Source organism: Numenius arquata, chromosome 15 (genome assembly GCF_964106895.1).
Source record: "Numenius arquata chromosome 15, bNumArq3.hap1.1, whole genome shotgun sequence".
Lineage (NCBI taxonomy): Eukaryota > Metazoa > Chordata > Aves > Charadriiformes > Scolopacidae > Numenius > Numenius arquata.
The window spans coordinates 14,825,970-14,840,919 of record NC_133590.1 but is presented as its reverse complement, the minus strand read 5'-3'; the positions used below and the strand labels follow the sequence as shown (position 1 = coordinate 14,840,919).

At 42.0% G+C, this 14,950-nt stretch overlaps 2 protein-coding genes across 2 annotated transcripts in view; one reads left to right on the top strand and one right to left on the bottom strand.

The window, feature by feature from the left end:
• Positions 1-14,950, bottom strand: part of DOCK1 (dedicator of cytokinesis 1) — a 298,792-nt gene that overhangs the window by 155,946 nt on the left and 127,896 nt on the right. The window lies entirely within an intron of this gene.
• Positions 13,120-14,950, top strand: part of INSYN2A (inhibitory synaptic factor 2A) — a 28,863-nt gene continuing 27,032 nt past the window's right edge. Inside the window, exon 1 of the mRNA XM_074159129.1 lies at positions 13,120-14,303. Within this exon, the coding sequence (XP_074015230.1) occupies positions 13,120-14,303 (1,184 nt within the window). The remainder of the gene's footprint in view (positions 14,304-14,950) is intronic.

Sequence of the window (14,950 nt, the reverse complement as noted above, 5' to 3'; positions counted from 1 at the left end):
TTCTTTTTTCCTAGCATTATAAATGCATACGAGCAGCTCAGATGAAAACATCTCAGTGCTCGGATATTACTAATTTATCATCCGGAGGTTTCTATCCTTCTGTACAGCGATGGCATACAGTCATCGAGTTCAACAGAAATACATAATATATATTGCTAATCCAAATGCTCAGGCTGAACAGTTGTAAAATAAAATTACTGCCCCAGAGTTTAAGGTGCTGTTGCATTTAGAGCTTCCTGCCTTCAGCGAATGAGCTCACTGGGGAAGGCTGATACTACAGAAGCTTCTCTCTCTTTTTTTTTTTTTTTTTTTTTTTGGTAAGGACGTCATGATGCCCTTGATGAAAAATACGTGTTCTTTAGGGCTCCGTAATTATTAACGATGTGTATTTTTAACAAGATGGCTCAAAATGATTCTAATCTGGAATGAAATCAGTGCCTGTCCCTTCGATTGACACATAAAAACCCAGCTGGGCAGCAGCACCACAACAGAAAGTATTAGTTACTTATGGAGAGGGGCAGCACTTAACATTCAATGCACCCTTCTGCTAATAAGGCTCAGAAACAAGTAGCTCATAAGATCATCGCTGCATTTTTTTTTTTCTCCCCCACTTAACTATTTCACAGACAGATGCATTTTTGCATGGGAGATGCACATCATATATAATTAATTTGGAGGAAAAATGAAGAGGGTAGCTAAGTTCAGTGGAGATGAACATATAGAGGGAGAATATGGCTCAGCAGCCCAGCACGGAACCACAGAGCCCGTGTCGTCTGCTGACGTGCACTTCTGGGGACCGAACACTATTGGTCACCACAACACACTGAGATATTAACAATAATATCTAAATTATCACGTTCCAGTGAATTTAAAAGCAAACTGAGCAACAGCAGCCCTTTGCAGTGAGCAATGGGGCGGGGAAAGGCAGGGAAACCTCTCAGCTTGCCAAAAATCTGTGCTAAAATATAAGATACCTCCACAAAGGTATTGAGCTGTGAGAGCTCAAGGCAGTTCCTCGTCCAAGCGTAGTCGTCTCGGACAGGGAGAACGGAGGCTGAGTAGTCACTTAAGTCATGCATACTTCAGGAAATTACAGTAAATCTAGAATATTTGAGAACATTAAAAATTCACATGATTGTTTAAACCAGCTATTAAAAAGGTCTTATATTCTGCTTGGTGACAGCCACGATTTAAAGAACTGCTGAAAATTTGTGCGAGGTATTAAAAAACATGCAAGCAACAAATCTTATTTTATAGCCCAACACTCCCTTATAATTTTACTAATCAGTTTGCAAATTAAATAGGCCTTAAGGAAATGAGATCACGAGCAGATTCTTAAGGCAAAAAAATATATATCTGAGAGTGGTAAATTCAGTGGGAGTTCCATATTTAGCCTTCTGGAAATCACTGCTTGCTTTTCTTCTGCTTAGAAAATACTGTATAACCCATGAACAGACACAGATGCGACTCACTAGATATTGATATTCAATTTGAAATTATTATTGGACACACAGAACGCGATCAGAGCATTCTTATTTTAGTGGCACGTCCCCACTTTGGAGTCTATTTACCAGAATTCTACTACATTCAGGCAGAAAGGAGCCTCTCTGCTGATCCCTTAACACTCTGGAAAATAGTTCAACTTGTTTATACATTTGCACAGCGCAGCGTCATGGTCACCAGTGCCTTAAAGCTCACCTGCCTTCTGGTTATACAGAGAAGCACAAGTCTCATAGGCCGAGATAACTGATTGTAAAAATAACAATTCAGTGATCAAACAGCAATTCTTGGTGTCCTCCTCCTTGCCTGGTTTTTTCCCTTCAGTGGCAGAAAGACACCAGGCCTGATTTTACTCCAGTAATAGTTTTTCCAGCCAAATCCACTGATTTCAATAGAGAGGAGGAGTAGAAGAAGTAGGACTGTTTCAATAGCAGAAGAATAAGGACCGTTTTCCCAGTCTGAATTAAACAGAGATGGATTTAAAAGCCCTGGGACCAAAGAGCTCCAAGTCTTACGATATTTGGGTGCAGATCTGAACTTTTTAATCTATCATTCCAAGAGATTTTTGTCCTTGTGGGGAAGCGCTTGAGCTCTACCACATCACATTCCTCAATCCACGTGCGTCGCGCATCATTTGGCCGCTTCAGACCCAGCCCATATCAAAAACGGGTGTTAAAACATCTCACAACTAGCTACGTAGTTATGGCCAAATATACCTGAGGCTGCAGCATCCTGAAAGACAGACTGGAGTAGTTGTTTGTACCCAGTAATATCCTTGCCCACAGTGTGCTCACCTGCACGTGACAAATTCAACTGTATGGCTAAGCGCAGCCCCTTTACATTCTGGTATTTGAGATGAGACTTCAGGATTAATTTCCAAGGTGAGAAACTACAACCAGTAAAATAGTATTTGAACACCAAGAAACAAACCCAGCCAAAGTATTCACCACAGTCCAGTACTGAACGTTCAGGAGAGCAGAATGGATGATCAACCAGAAACACACAGACACACCCCAGTAGAGGAGTTGGGCAGTCTGAGATAAACCATTCACTGCACTGGCTTTTCCCGCAGGAACGCCACCACTTTAGTTTCTAAAATCCTCGTCTAACACCAGAGTTTCATTAAACAGGCTAAAAAGGCAGCGGAGCAAAGCACACATGGCTTTTGCACCTGCTTTAAGAAGATAATTTAAGAACCAGGACAGGGCCGGGCGCACTGACTCCGTCACGGCCACCGAGCAGCGGGGAAACCCTCTGCCAACTGGTTTTTCTATAGGTGCTGTCTGCCGCGGCTGCATGGCCCTTTTTCAGCATCGTTTCCTGCCGTATTGATTTCTACTTGGACATCCTGCTCCTTCGGATGCAAAGCTGAAGTCTTCTGCCCATCTCCAGAGAGATTATAACTTCTTTTTTTTTTTTTTTTTAGCAGTCTACACCATTCAAAGACTTTTCCCCCCATCTATATTTACTTTTACTGCCATTTTACCTGGTACAGAAATTCCGTATTATTTCTGCTGAAATAATACTGGCAAAATCCCAACCTTAACTCATGTTTATGACATCCATGGGGAAGAGAAGCAAGCGGTTGGTGTTATTTTTGCCTGGCCGTGATTGCTACAGCACGCTTGTAAATAAAGCCCACGTAGTTACAAAATTAAACTGTCTTAAAAACAAAAGCAAAGGAGGATGGTTCCATATGGTCTAAGCGAGGAGGAAGTGTCAAAAGCTTACGAAGGAGGATTTACTTGTTTTGTGCTCTTGTTTCTTCCCTTCCCTGCCTGTTTTATACCCGCCCTTCCTCACCTCTTAATTTTCCTTTACCCTCCAGGATAGAGACAGACACCAAGTCAGTAATTCAGCCGTACAAGAGCCAGTCCTCTGAAACAAATCACAGCCACAGCACTTAAAGCTGTAAAACCTCTGCTGTACTGCCAAAAACCTCCAGCACAACTTCCAATTAGTTAAAAAAATTATAATTTTGTACTTAGAGCCAGCTTTGACCAGAATTATGAGACGTAGAGAACTGAAATACTTCTCCTCCCACTTCCACAGCCTGCTTTGTGCTTCCTGGGAAATCACAGCGGCCAGAGCCGTGATGCTGTTCCTTGGACCAAGTCGGTGAGGTCAAAGCCCACGCAAACTCCAAACATTAATTGACTTTTAAGAATTGAAATAGTACCAGCGCAGTCCAAAACCATTTAAGCAGGTGTGTAAGTTCAGGACCGTACTTTAAAGTTATCAGCAAGAAAAGCAGTTTGGGTCTGGTTGGCTCTCCTTGGGAGAAGGAAGAGGAGACAATTCAGTGAAATCAGTAAAGTTTGGGTATTTATATATAAATAAAAATAATACAGCAAGCCCAATCTGTCCTTCAAATCATTAGTGATTGTTTTTTCACACAAATTTTGTTATTATATTCATTATTATCTTCTGCAAATACAATCAGAAACGAATGAGGAGATACCCAACAATAAAGAAATTTAACTTGTGGATCAGTTTAATACATTTTTGTGTATCAAGGCCATCAGCAAATAAAACACAGCGATATCTCTAAGGAGCTGACAAAGAGACAGATAAAACATCCCAACGCTGAAGAGAATAATTCAGCAGAAATTATGCTTGAACTGCCTGGAAACACCGATAATACGGATCGTTTCTGTTGCCTGAGCCCAAGTTGCTGAATTTGGGATGAATTTTGTATTTTAGGTAGTCCTAGCTGAGCCAGTTGGTGAGAATAATGTGTTAGATTCTTGCATTCGCACTTTGTGAGAGTAGAAAAACACACAAAGCCACAATAAACATGACGCAAGTTATCTGTCTAGTGGACAGTTCTGGTGCCTGGAGCATTATCAGGCAATTCCCATTAATAATAGGAGAGTTCTCAGCCACCGTCCCGCAGCTTCAGACAAGCAGAGTATGTAACTCGAATGGACAACGGGGGCCTACGGATATTCTTAAGACGATCTCTAATTATTACTTTAATACATTTCCTATCATCCGTATCACAAACAACCCATCCTAAAATGCTGTCCTGGTTTGTGCTTCCCGGGAAATCACAGCAGCCAGAGCTGCGATGCTGTTGCTTGGACCAAGTTGGTGAGGTCAAAGCCCACGCAAACCCCAAACGTTTGAAGTGCTGTTAAGTGATTTTTTAGAATCAAACCGGGACAAACACCATCACCAGAATGTTTGAGATCTTACTCCACATTGTCTCCCAGCTCCACAACCCTGGAAGCAGTTTATTTTTCATCTCCACGCCACCTTTGCATACTCTTATTGTTTCCCTCTTCGTCTCCACAAAAACATCAAACCCAAACCGCTTTCCCTGGTGACCTGGAAGGAGCTGTTTGCACCAGTGCTACCCATCAGCTCCCACCCTTCTCCTGGAATCCTCACATTTGATGAGAACGGGAGACTTTGGGAGACGAGATCTAGGGCATTTGCACCCATGTTCAAACTTAAGACAACTTCCCCTCCCATCAAGAGTTTGGCTCTTCCTTCACGTTACTTATTTCAAAAGCATCTTAGAACCCGCTTTGGTGAAAGAAGTTTTACCACGTGAGGGACTGTTATTCACTTGCAGTGAGTAAAGCACAGCATTTTGCTCTACTAATGTCACTCTTTTGGGGTAACTAACGCTCATTTTTTGTACGAGCCTTTGCTCTTGCTGAAGTCAAACTGGTTTGTGCACTTCTCCGTTCTCACCAACATCAGCAGGCTCAGGTCCAACTGCACATCGATAATTTACAATTACAGCAGGGCCAGAACCCGCTCAAAACCAGAAACTGTTCACAAAGATGGGGAAGGAAAGGGGAAAATGACACAGCCTTTATTTCTTGGTGACTGCTGACAGCACCGAAGCACAAATACCAATCTCCTAGATTGATACTGTTCACCAATTAATATCCTGCTAACGATGTCAGGTTTTAGACCTAAATTACTCTGTTGTTCAGCACCACTTCACAGCCTCCCCAGGCTTGTCTGCGTGTAACCCTGATGCGAGCAGAAGGAGCTGACACCGTTCCGATGCCTTACAACCACTGACCTCGGGAAAGTCACTCCCGTCTGTCATCTCCCATTAGTGGCGAGCTCCAGCACAGGCTCCACAAGGCGTTTTCCATACGATGAGGTGATCTGCAGTCCCTGGGGAAGGGAGGGATCCGCAGACCTTGCTGTGCGCCCAGCCCCAGCACTGGGGTGCTCTTCCCTGACCTGCACCCCAAAACTGAAGGTGAAAGACCAACGCACAGAGGTGGGACCCACTCACCGTGTTTCTCCTCTTCACCCTCCCCAACACTTGAAAAATCTAGGATGACAAAGTGAAGAAGCTGCAGCTGCTGGAGATCGTTGTGGTCTGGACACGCTCTCCATCCCCAGCACCACTCTCTCTCTCGAGGTCTGACAGTTTCACAAACCTCTTGGCCAAAGCTAAAGAACAGAACTGATTTTTTTCGGTGGTTTGTTGTGGTTTTTTTTTTTTTTTTCCTGAACACTCACAAGAACTACTGATGTTTGGCAAGAACAATTAAAAGTTAGTATTCGACAATAACACAGATAAGGAACTGTCTTTAAGCTCTTGTTCTTAACAGCTTGCTATTTAAATTATTAAAGAGAAAGTCCCATAAAAATGAAAAAGCCTTGCAGTGAAAGTACGCTGGCTTTTGGACTCCTGGAAGACAGTACAGTATAAGCAAAACTGTTTGTGATTCTCCTAGCAACACCCTCAGCAGCAGCCTTATGCCGCGGGTACCAGCCCCGACACTGACAGAGACTTGCACGGATTTACATGGCAAAAATAATGCTCATAAACCTTTCCTCAGATTTTCATAGTGGCAGTAGCTGCAGAGCACAATAAGAAAACTAAACATAATTCTTTTAATAGTAATGTTATTTTTTCCAGTACACTAAATCCTAGCAAATGTTTGAGGTTATAACAACACTGTGAATTGACAGGGAATGTCTTCTGACATTGCATTTGTTCCAATACGAATTTCAGAGTTATTAACTCAGACCACAAGGGTCTATATAATTTTTAATGCAAATGTAAATCTCCTGTTAGTGTTACTGTTAGTTGCAGAAACATATTATGGGAAAAGCAACCCTTATTGTACAGAATTTTATTGCATTGAACGGATTCCTTTTAATTTTACGCATGCAACAATATAGGAAGCAACAAAAGCTAAGTATTATTAAAATTTGTGTTCAGAACACATAGCAGACATGCTAAAATTATAGAAGATAGCATATACCAGCTGTGCATTCAGGGAAATTGTTTTGTTTTGCAAGGAAAATTTTAAAATTAAGTATTTTATCCTACAATAGATTCCTGTTTTATCTGAAATTCTACAGGCTTATTAAATCATACATTTTATTTGTTGCTGCTTAGTTCTAAAGCTGAACCTCAGAAAAGCTTTTAAATGCATTTATTATCTCAGCCATTAGCTAGGATATGGTTTTTATACATCATTCCCACAGAGCCTACCAATGGATGGGAGAGGAAAAAAAAGGACAAATCAAATGCCATATGATCATGTTTATACCAAAGGAAGACTTTCAAGGCAATTACGAATCTATCACGTCATCACTGAAACTAGATGATGGATAGAGCCTTTTTTTTTTTTGACATTGTACTAATAACCGTCACAATTCTACCAAAAGATTGTAGTTTACAGTGCGGTGCATTATTTCTAAATAATGCATCCCAAAGCTGATTTTTTCAGGAGAATGTAACTAAAAAAATGAAAGATCAGGCTAGATAGTAACTTTGTTTCAGTCTATGGGAACTATTAATTTTCGTCAGTGAAAATATAACCCCCTCTTCACCAGCTGTGATCCTGGAGGGAGCACACAGGAGCTTGCTTTTCTGGCACGCACAGCAATAACGGAGGTGAGAGACCTCCAAGCGCCTCCAGACCACGGGCTGAAAAAGCAGCGATTTAGGCAAAGGGTAGTAATGCTCTGTAATTCACTGAAGTGGCACAAACTTCTCAAAACAGGGAGATTATAAAGCTAGGGCAAGCCACCCTCTGCTTGCTAAAATACAGAATACATAAATGCAGCAATAAGAATGAATTCAGTGTTGAGCAATAAATAAGGGAGAGAGAGAAATTTTCAAGAGAAAATTCAAGTTCAGAGCCTAAGGGTTTCAAAAGAGATTTAAAAATAAAAACAAGTACTAGTTTGACATTTACCAGCACTGCTAACTCTATTATTCTACATGAACAATTCTGATAAGAGGAAGACAGACTGGCCCACCACATCAGTTTTGTTTCTCAATAGATCTACTGGGGGTGGTTCCTAATAACAGTCATCAATACTTTTCACACCACAAAAACTGAGCAGACCTGCACCCCAGAATTTATCCAGAAGTCATAGTTTATCCTCATACCTGTGTATTAAAACTCTATGAAACATTTGTAACACAGGAAAAATTTCTGCAAACAACTAATAATTAATAACTAGGTAAGTTAATTCCTATTTTCCAGCATTTTTATCAGTACAGTTTTGTTTAGCGGACATTGCTTACTTATAATTAGGATACTACTATATGATTTTTAAGTTTGTATCATAACAACATGGTCAGTTAATCTAACAATTGGATTCCTTTTAATAGACCGAAAATAGTCCTAAATGAATTTAAAGAAAAGTCAAGATGTCTGAAAGTTGAAGAAATAATGCTGTATTCGAAGCAGTCTGTTTAACTCAAAATCAAGAAAACCATTTAGATTACGTGTGAAACACCCTCCAGCTGCTCTCACCGATTTACAGGACGGTGCAGTTGGAACTAACACGGAATAGGCTTCCATCTTCTATTTGTTTACAGGAAGTAAATCCAAGTTTCTTTCAAATGTCTATTTCTAATGATAGCAGTATATTATAGTCTATGTATACACTTACAAGATGACTTCTAGACATTGAAAAGTTTTGGAAAAAAATGTATTATTACATTTTATGATAATATGTGGACATACAAAAATAGCATAGGAGGCAGGGGGATTTCTGGTGAGAAAGTAGAGCCTCCGTATATTCAGAAGCCTAAAGATGTCGCAAAATCACTAATGAGCCTTCCTTTACATGGGAAAGCCCAATTCCTTGCAGTCCCTTATATTATTTGTCCTGTAAGCTATTACACGTGCACAAAATACCTCTGCATTCTTAATACGTGCACAGAAGTTTGCAGCTGCGTCTCTAATGCCTTTATTTGGTCTGAAAATACAGAGACTGAAATCTATGCTTTTCACCTGCATTTGGAACTTGGGAAGTTTAACTCCACTCTGTCTATTAACACATTTAGTCTTTGAGTATACTTCTGTATCATAAAAGTGAGAGAAATAAAATTTAAATTACAAGGTAAGCTACAAATCTCCTTTTGCTTCATTAGCAAATCAGTCTGGAAATTCAACACTATAATTCACCTTACGGTGCAGTGACTTTGCCGAGTTTGGGATTAAGAGTGGAGGTTCCTGCAAACATTTCCTTATGGACCTGAGCTTTACCTGCTGACACAGGCTTGGACAGAGCTGTTGGGAACCCACCACTCCTCATAATTGAAGAGGGAATGACATAAAATAGGTCTCCTTCCTAGAAATGCCCATTGCATTGCTGAACCGAGGGGAAAAAATCTGGACAGCATCAATAAATGGAGAACTGGAAGGGAAGGATTTATTTAATTGAATAAAACACGCTATGGAGAACATGAACTAATAAATAAGGTGGTTTCCATAACTTACCCTGAAGATTTTATATGAACTTAAGGCTTCTCTGTGCATCACTTTTTTATTATTATTATTATTATTATTTAATAGCTTATTTCCATATTCAAATATAAGGGAACAGTGCTTAAGGGTAATCAGCCAGAAGTTTATAAACAAATCAAGTCTAAAAAGTGAAAAATAAGCTCTGTGATTACTTAAATATTTAGCTTAGCAAATCATCTCACGCAATCAGGGTTTGTTTAGAATAACTACAGACAAAAACTTTAAATCTATTGTCTGCATTTAATTGGCATAGGCAACTAAAATTGAAATTCAGAGCCTTTATGAGCCCCCAGACAGAGTTAGCCATAAACGCCGCAAACTGAGAAACTCCAACTCGGTAGTTTCCTTAACTATCCCAAAATCCTGCAGCTTCTATGGCATTTTACAGCCGCACATTTTCCGTACGCCAGCCCTGCCTCCCAGTCCAGAAACCACCACCGAGCTGAGCGTCGGGCAGTGGAATTACAGATACGCAGCGCAGGGAAAGGAAACACGTTATGAGATTTCCCTTTCCTGTCTCCCGGTGCGGGTCCAGGCTGTGCCCGTTCCCCAGGAAACCAGTATGGATGTTGGGACCAGCAAGTTGCAGGTTGACCCATTAAGAAAGACCTCCCAGGAGATGACGCTGGAATTGCTAGTGCCCAAGTAAGGCAAAATTGGAGTCAGCACCTTGTCCAAAACAAAAATGAAGCAAAACAAGGAAGTATTATATAAGCTCTTCTGTGTTAAATATTTAACTCGCAATCAACTGTTTGCTCAACCGTTCTTTTATCAAACGTGCTCATCTAGTTCTCCTTGGAGACACCGAGATCCGAGCAGGGCTTTAAAAAAATCTAGTTCTTTTGGTTGTTGTCATTCTTAATCACAGATACCTATAAAATTATTAGTCCAAGCTACTAGTGAGAATACGAAACACTAAATTAGCAAAATCAATCAGGCCTGGGCAATTGGGAAAGGCAGACAAGCAATTTTTGAAGAATCAATTTATTGGCTATTAAAGATATGCTTAAAATTAACTGCATCAGAGAATATAGTACCCCATTTATCTATCCCTATTCTGTAGAATATCACCTGACTCCTGGTTTCATCTCAGTTATGGGCTCCGTTAATTCCATCTGTTAAATCATCCCAAAAGGACCCAGAGATCCAGCAGCCCCAGAGATGATGGGATTAAAGTGGTATCTCAGATAATCTGAAAATTGAGACGGGTCTGAGGTACAGTAATAAAATGCCAAGCCAATACCTTAGAATAAATTGTATGTTAGTGGCTCCTACTGTCAAATAACCCAGTGCCAGAAAACTCACTCTGACAACTCTGAGGTACCCTAAGAGATGTTTGTAACGAGTGACTTTCAGATCTAATAACCGATTTTTGAAGGCCTCTTTTATGGGTAAAAATGTGTGCCCTCTTTTCAGACATAATTACTGAATATTTCACATCTTTGTAAATGCAACATTTCATATTTGCTACAATTTCTTGGTAGTGCATGAACTCACATTAGCAAATTTGAAAACTAATGGATATAATGGCTGTTGTGTTACTGTATTTAGTTTTTCGGTAAACTCATTAATTTACCAGACCCTTACAGAAGATTTGCTTCTACATTAACGAAAGTGCAGTTTTTGGTTTTGACGGCAGTTTTTACAGCGTATTTTAGCTGTGTCTAAAACTAATGTCTGTCCAATTGCAGGCTAATGGATCAGGTTTGTATTTTATAGGACACTTCATTATTCACTAAAGCATTCCAAAATTCCACCCCTAGATAGACAGATAAACAGACAGAGCTGGATGTATGTCTTCATTTCCTACCACCACCGCCTTTGGAAGCTGTATGCAGAATTCCTCTCAAATAGAGGCAAAACTTCACTAGGTAAACATTACTATAACTAAAAGACAGCCCAAACCAGCCAGCACAGGATACTAATATTCCCCACAAAGCACGACTGACTCCTTGTTTAGGGTTTCAACTGGAACACAAAATTCCTGACATTCATATGCAATTAATTTCTTTCTTCCCCCCCCGCCAAAAATTTGTCTGTATTTGTAGATGATACATTAAAGGAACAGGGATAACAGATCTTACCCTTACAAATTACAAAAGATGACTTTATCACCCTACTCCGCTTCATTTTTCCCTTTTTTGCTTTCTCCTGCAGACTTCCCACGACATCACACAGATTCAGCTAAAAATTTCCCCTTCTAAAATCACTGCTGCTCACTCACCGCTACCTGGACGTGACAAGTTGGATAGAAAAAGGCAAACGAGACAGACCCCAGAATACTTGTTTGCAAGTTACTGGGACCAAGGTGTAAAACAAAAAAAAAGGAAATAATTAACTAATGACACTTTTGCATGAGGTTTCTTGAAAGCAGTTTGATAACCCAGGAGTCCAACCTTGCAGCATAGGGACTGGCTGCCATGCACATTTGTGTGTCTTAATAACTTTGGGGAAATGTTACTATTACTTTAAAAAAACCCATAAACATTCAAATTTCCATTGAAAATAATTTCTCCATTATGTTTTCTTAAATTCAAACTAAATATAGACTAGTCATAAGGATTCACTCACTCATGCCACTGAGCTGACTTTATAAAACATACCCTAATGCAGCACTAAGCTCTTCAAGAGTTTCACATTTTTTATTTAATAGACAAAAGGGTTTTAATTAAAAATGTATTTCAAATACCACACCTGAAAGTCCCTTTACTCATTTTACATTGCGCTCTGAGTGCCTCTCAGGGTACATCGGTGTTTAAATAGGAGATACACGCAGAATACTTGGATTAAGTGGGAATTTGGTAATTCAGTAAATCTCAGCATTAGGGAGAAATTTGTGCAATAGGAGAGTAAAACCGACAACTTCAAATGAGGTGTAAAAATGAGGTCTTAACTATCCAGTTACGACCGATCCCGTATGATCCGTACGGGGATAGAGCTGTTGGGGTTTTTTTGCCGTAAGCACTTGGCATCTTTTCATCCTTGAGGAGGTGCTTGTGTTTCAATAGCAGATTAAGTCAGTTCTGTGAATCATCACAGGTTTTTGTGGGGGTTTTTTCAGTGCTTTAGGATCCTTTGGGATAAGAAGCTCCATTATAAAGGCGTATTACTGCTTCTAGTAAAGGATGGCTTGGTTTGCATTTGAAGCAAAACCTTAATTGATGCACTGCTGACTTCTTCAGGGAACTTCAATAGTTCATAAATTTCATGCATTACTCTATATCCATCTACAGAAATCCAGCTATAAATCTATATAGATTGAGCTATGAGGTACATTTTTTTAAAAAATCCAAATAACGACACCTCTAATGACCAATTAATTTCTTGCAAAGATGCAGAGTACGTTACACATATTTTGTGAGCAAGCGTACTAAAAAATAATGTGAGTTTGACACTTTTTGCTACTAAACATCTGCATTAAAGGAGCATTAAGGGGTTGTCCCGTGCTAAAGACTTACCTTTATTTGTACAAACACGCTTTGTTTTTCATTTTCCCTGTACTTTTTATTAACTATCAAGTAAATTCAGACGCCGTGTCTCCCGAGCGCCTGTGCTGCCCTCCATGGCCCCTGGTCTCCAAGAAGGGGTGGAAAAAACTCCTGGTGCTATGAGACCCAGGTTGAGCCCCGCTCCTCTCTGCGGAGTGGGTGTCAACAAAATCGAGAGAAAAGGTGGGATTTTCTAACCAAACACAAAAGTCTAATGTGAAGGACTATGACTTAATTAAGAAAATTGAGCAAAAAGTTGGCGAGGGGCAGCCAAGCAGAGGAAGTTAACTCAGCTATTGAAAAATCGGGGGCGGAAAGTAGCATTTCTGTTGTAACACGAGGCTTTTTGCACTGTTTTTTTTTTGCACACAGGCATCATGGTGAGTAAGGAGCCCAGCAAATGCTTACTCACCGCCTCGGAAAGCGAAGTTGAGCCAGCGGCTTCGCTCGCTCTGGAGATGAAATACGCCCTGGATCCCAACCGGCAGATCAAGAAACGGAACAAAGCCCTCCAGGTGAGATTTAAAGATATCTGCGAGGCCCAGAACGAGCAGAGGGACAAGCAGCTCTCCACCACGCAGGACCCCGACAAGAGAGACGCCAAGGCCATTTCCTACAAGACGGCGTATCGCAAGTACATGACCGTGCCCGCCCGGAGGTCGATACCCAACGTCACCAAGAGCACAGGAGTCCAGACTTCACCCGATCTGAAAAAGTGTTACCAGACTTTTCCTCTGGACCGGAAAAAAGGGAATATTCTTAAAAGCGCCTCGACTGTCGACACCTTCAAGGGTGAAAACAACGGGTTTCTGATCGAGGTGAAGGACAAAGAGGGCAGGAGCTCAGGGGAGGCCGTTCAGTGGAGCAGGAAGGGCGGCAGCCTGCAGACGGCGGAGTTCATCTCCCACATCCACGAGCGCGGCAACGCGGGGTCTGGGGACGACGGGGCCTGGACGAGCGGCGATTTGCACAGTTCTCCCCGAGAACCTCCTCCTCTCCCAAACTCAGCCGAGCCAGCTTTGGAGGAGCCCACTGCCGGCCGGCCGCCCGGCCGAGGGAGACAGGCCTCGGGGCGGCCGGGGAGCGAGGAGGCCGCCCAGCCCCTCCACGGGAGGGTCTTCAAGACTGAAGTGGCCACCGTTTATTTACCGGGGGCCGGCTCAACCGCCTCGCAGTCCGACCTGTCAAACCTCGCGGCAGAGGCCGACTGGTCGCCCTGCCCGACGGGGGAGGAGGACAGAAAGAGGACGGTGCACCTGAACGGCGTGCAGCCCCCGGCGGGAGATGCTCGGGCCTGCCCGTCGCGGGCGCAGTGCCAGGCCACCGAATGTAACGAGCAGGCCCTTCAGATCAAGGTCTCGCCCATGGAGGAGAACCCGCCGTGCCAGACGGCCGTGGCGGTGAGCGGGGAATGCCAACAAATCGTGCCTCACACGGAAGTTGTGGACTTGAAAGCGCAGCTTCAGATGATGGAAAGTTTGATCAGCTCCAGTCAGGAAACCATAAAGGTGTTGTTGGGTGTTATACAGGAGCTAGAGAAAGGAGAAGCTCACAGAGAAGGGTGAGTAGAAGCTTTTTAAATGAATATAAGCTGTTTTAAATGCCTTTTCTAACAAGTCTTGCCCCTGTTCCGCCACAGCACACCAAGATGTTCCACCTGGCCTTGCTCACACAGACTCAGTGTGGCTTCTTTAGACACAAGTCCTAGGGCCAGCAATATTCACAGATTTGGGATCTGCTTATCATAGAATGGTTTGGGTTGGAAGAGACCTTAAAGATTATCTAGTTCCACTGCCCTGCCCTGGGCAGGGACACCTCCCACCAGACCAGGTGCTCAAAGCCCTGTCCAGCCTGGCCTTGAACCCCTCCAGGGATGGGGCAGCCACAGCTTCTCTGGGCAACCTGGGCCAGGCTCTCACCACCCTCACAGCAAAGAATTTCTTCCTGAGATCTCATCTCAATATCCCCTCTTTCAGTCTGAAGCCATCACCTCTCATCCTATCACTACATGCCCCTGTAAAAAGTCCCTAGGATGTAATTAAGAAGTTATTTAATGAAGGACCTAGAATATCTTTTCTTATACCTTTTCTAACAAGCACAGAACGAGCCCCTCTCCAAACAGGATTAGTGAGGACGCTTTCACATCAGCAGCTTGTATTAACCGTAATACCTCACACGGCATGAAAAGCAGCAGAAAAAACTTAATTC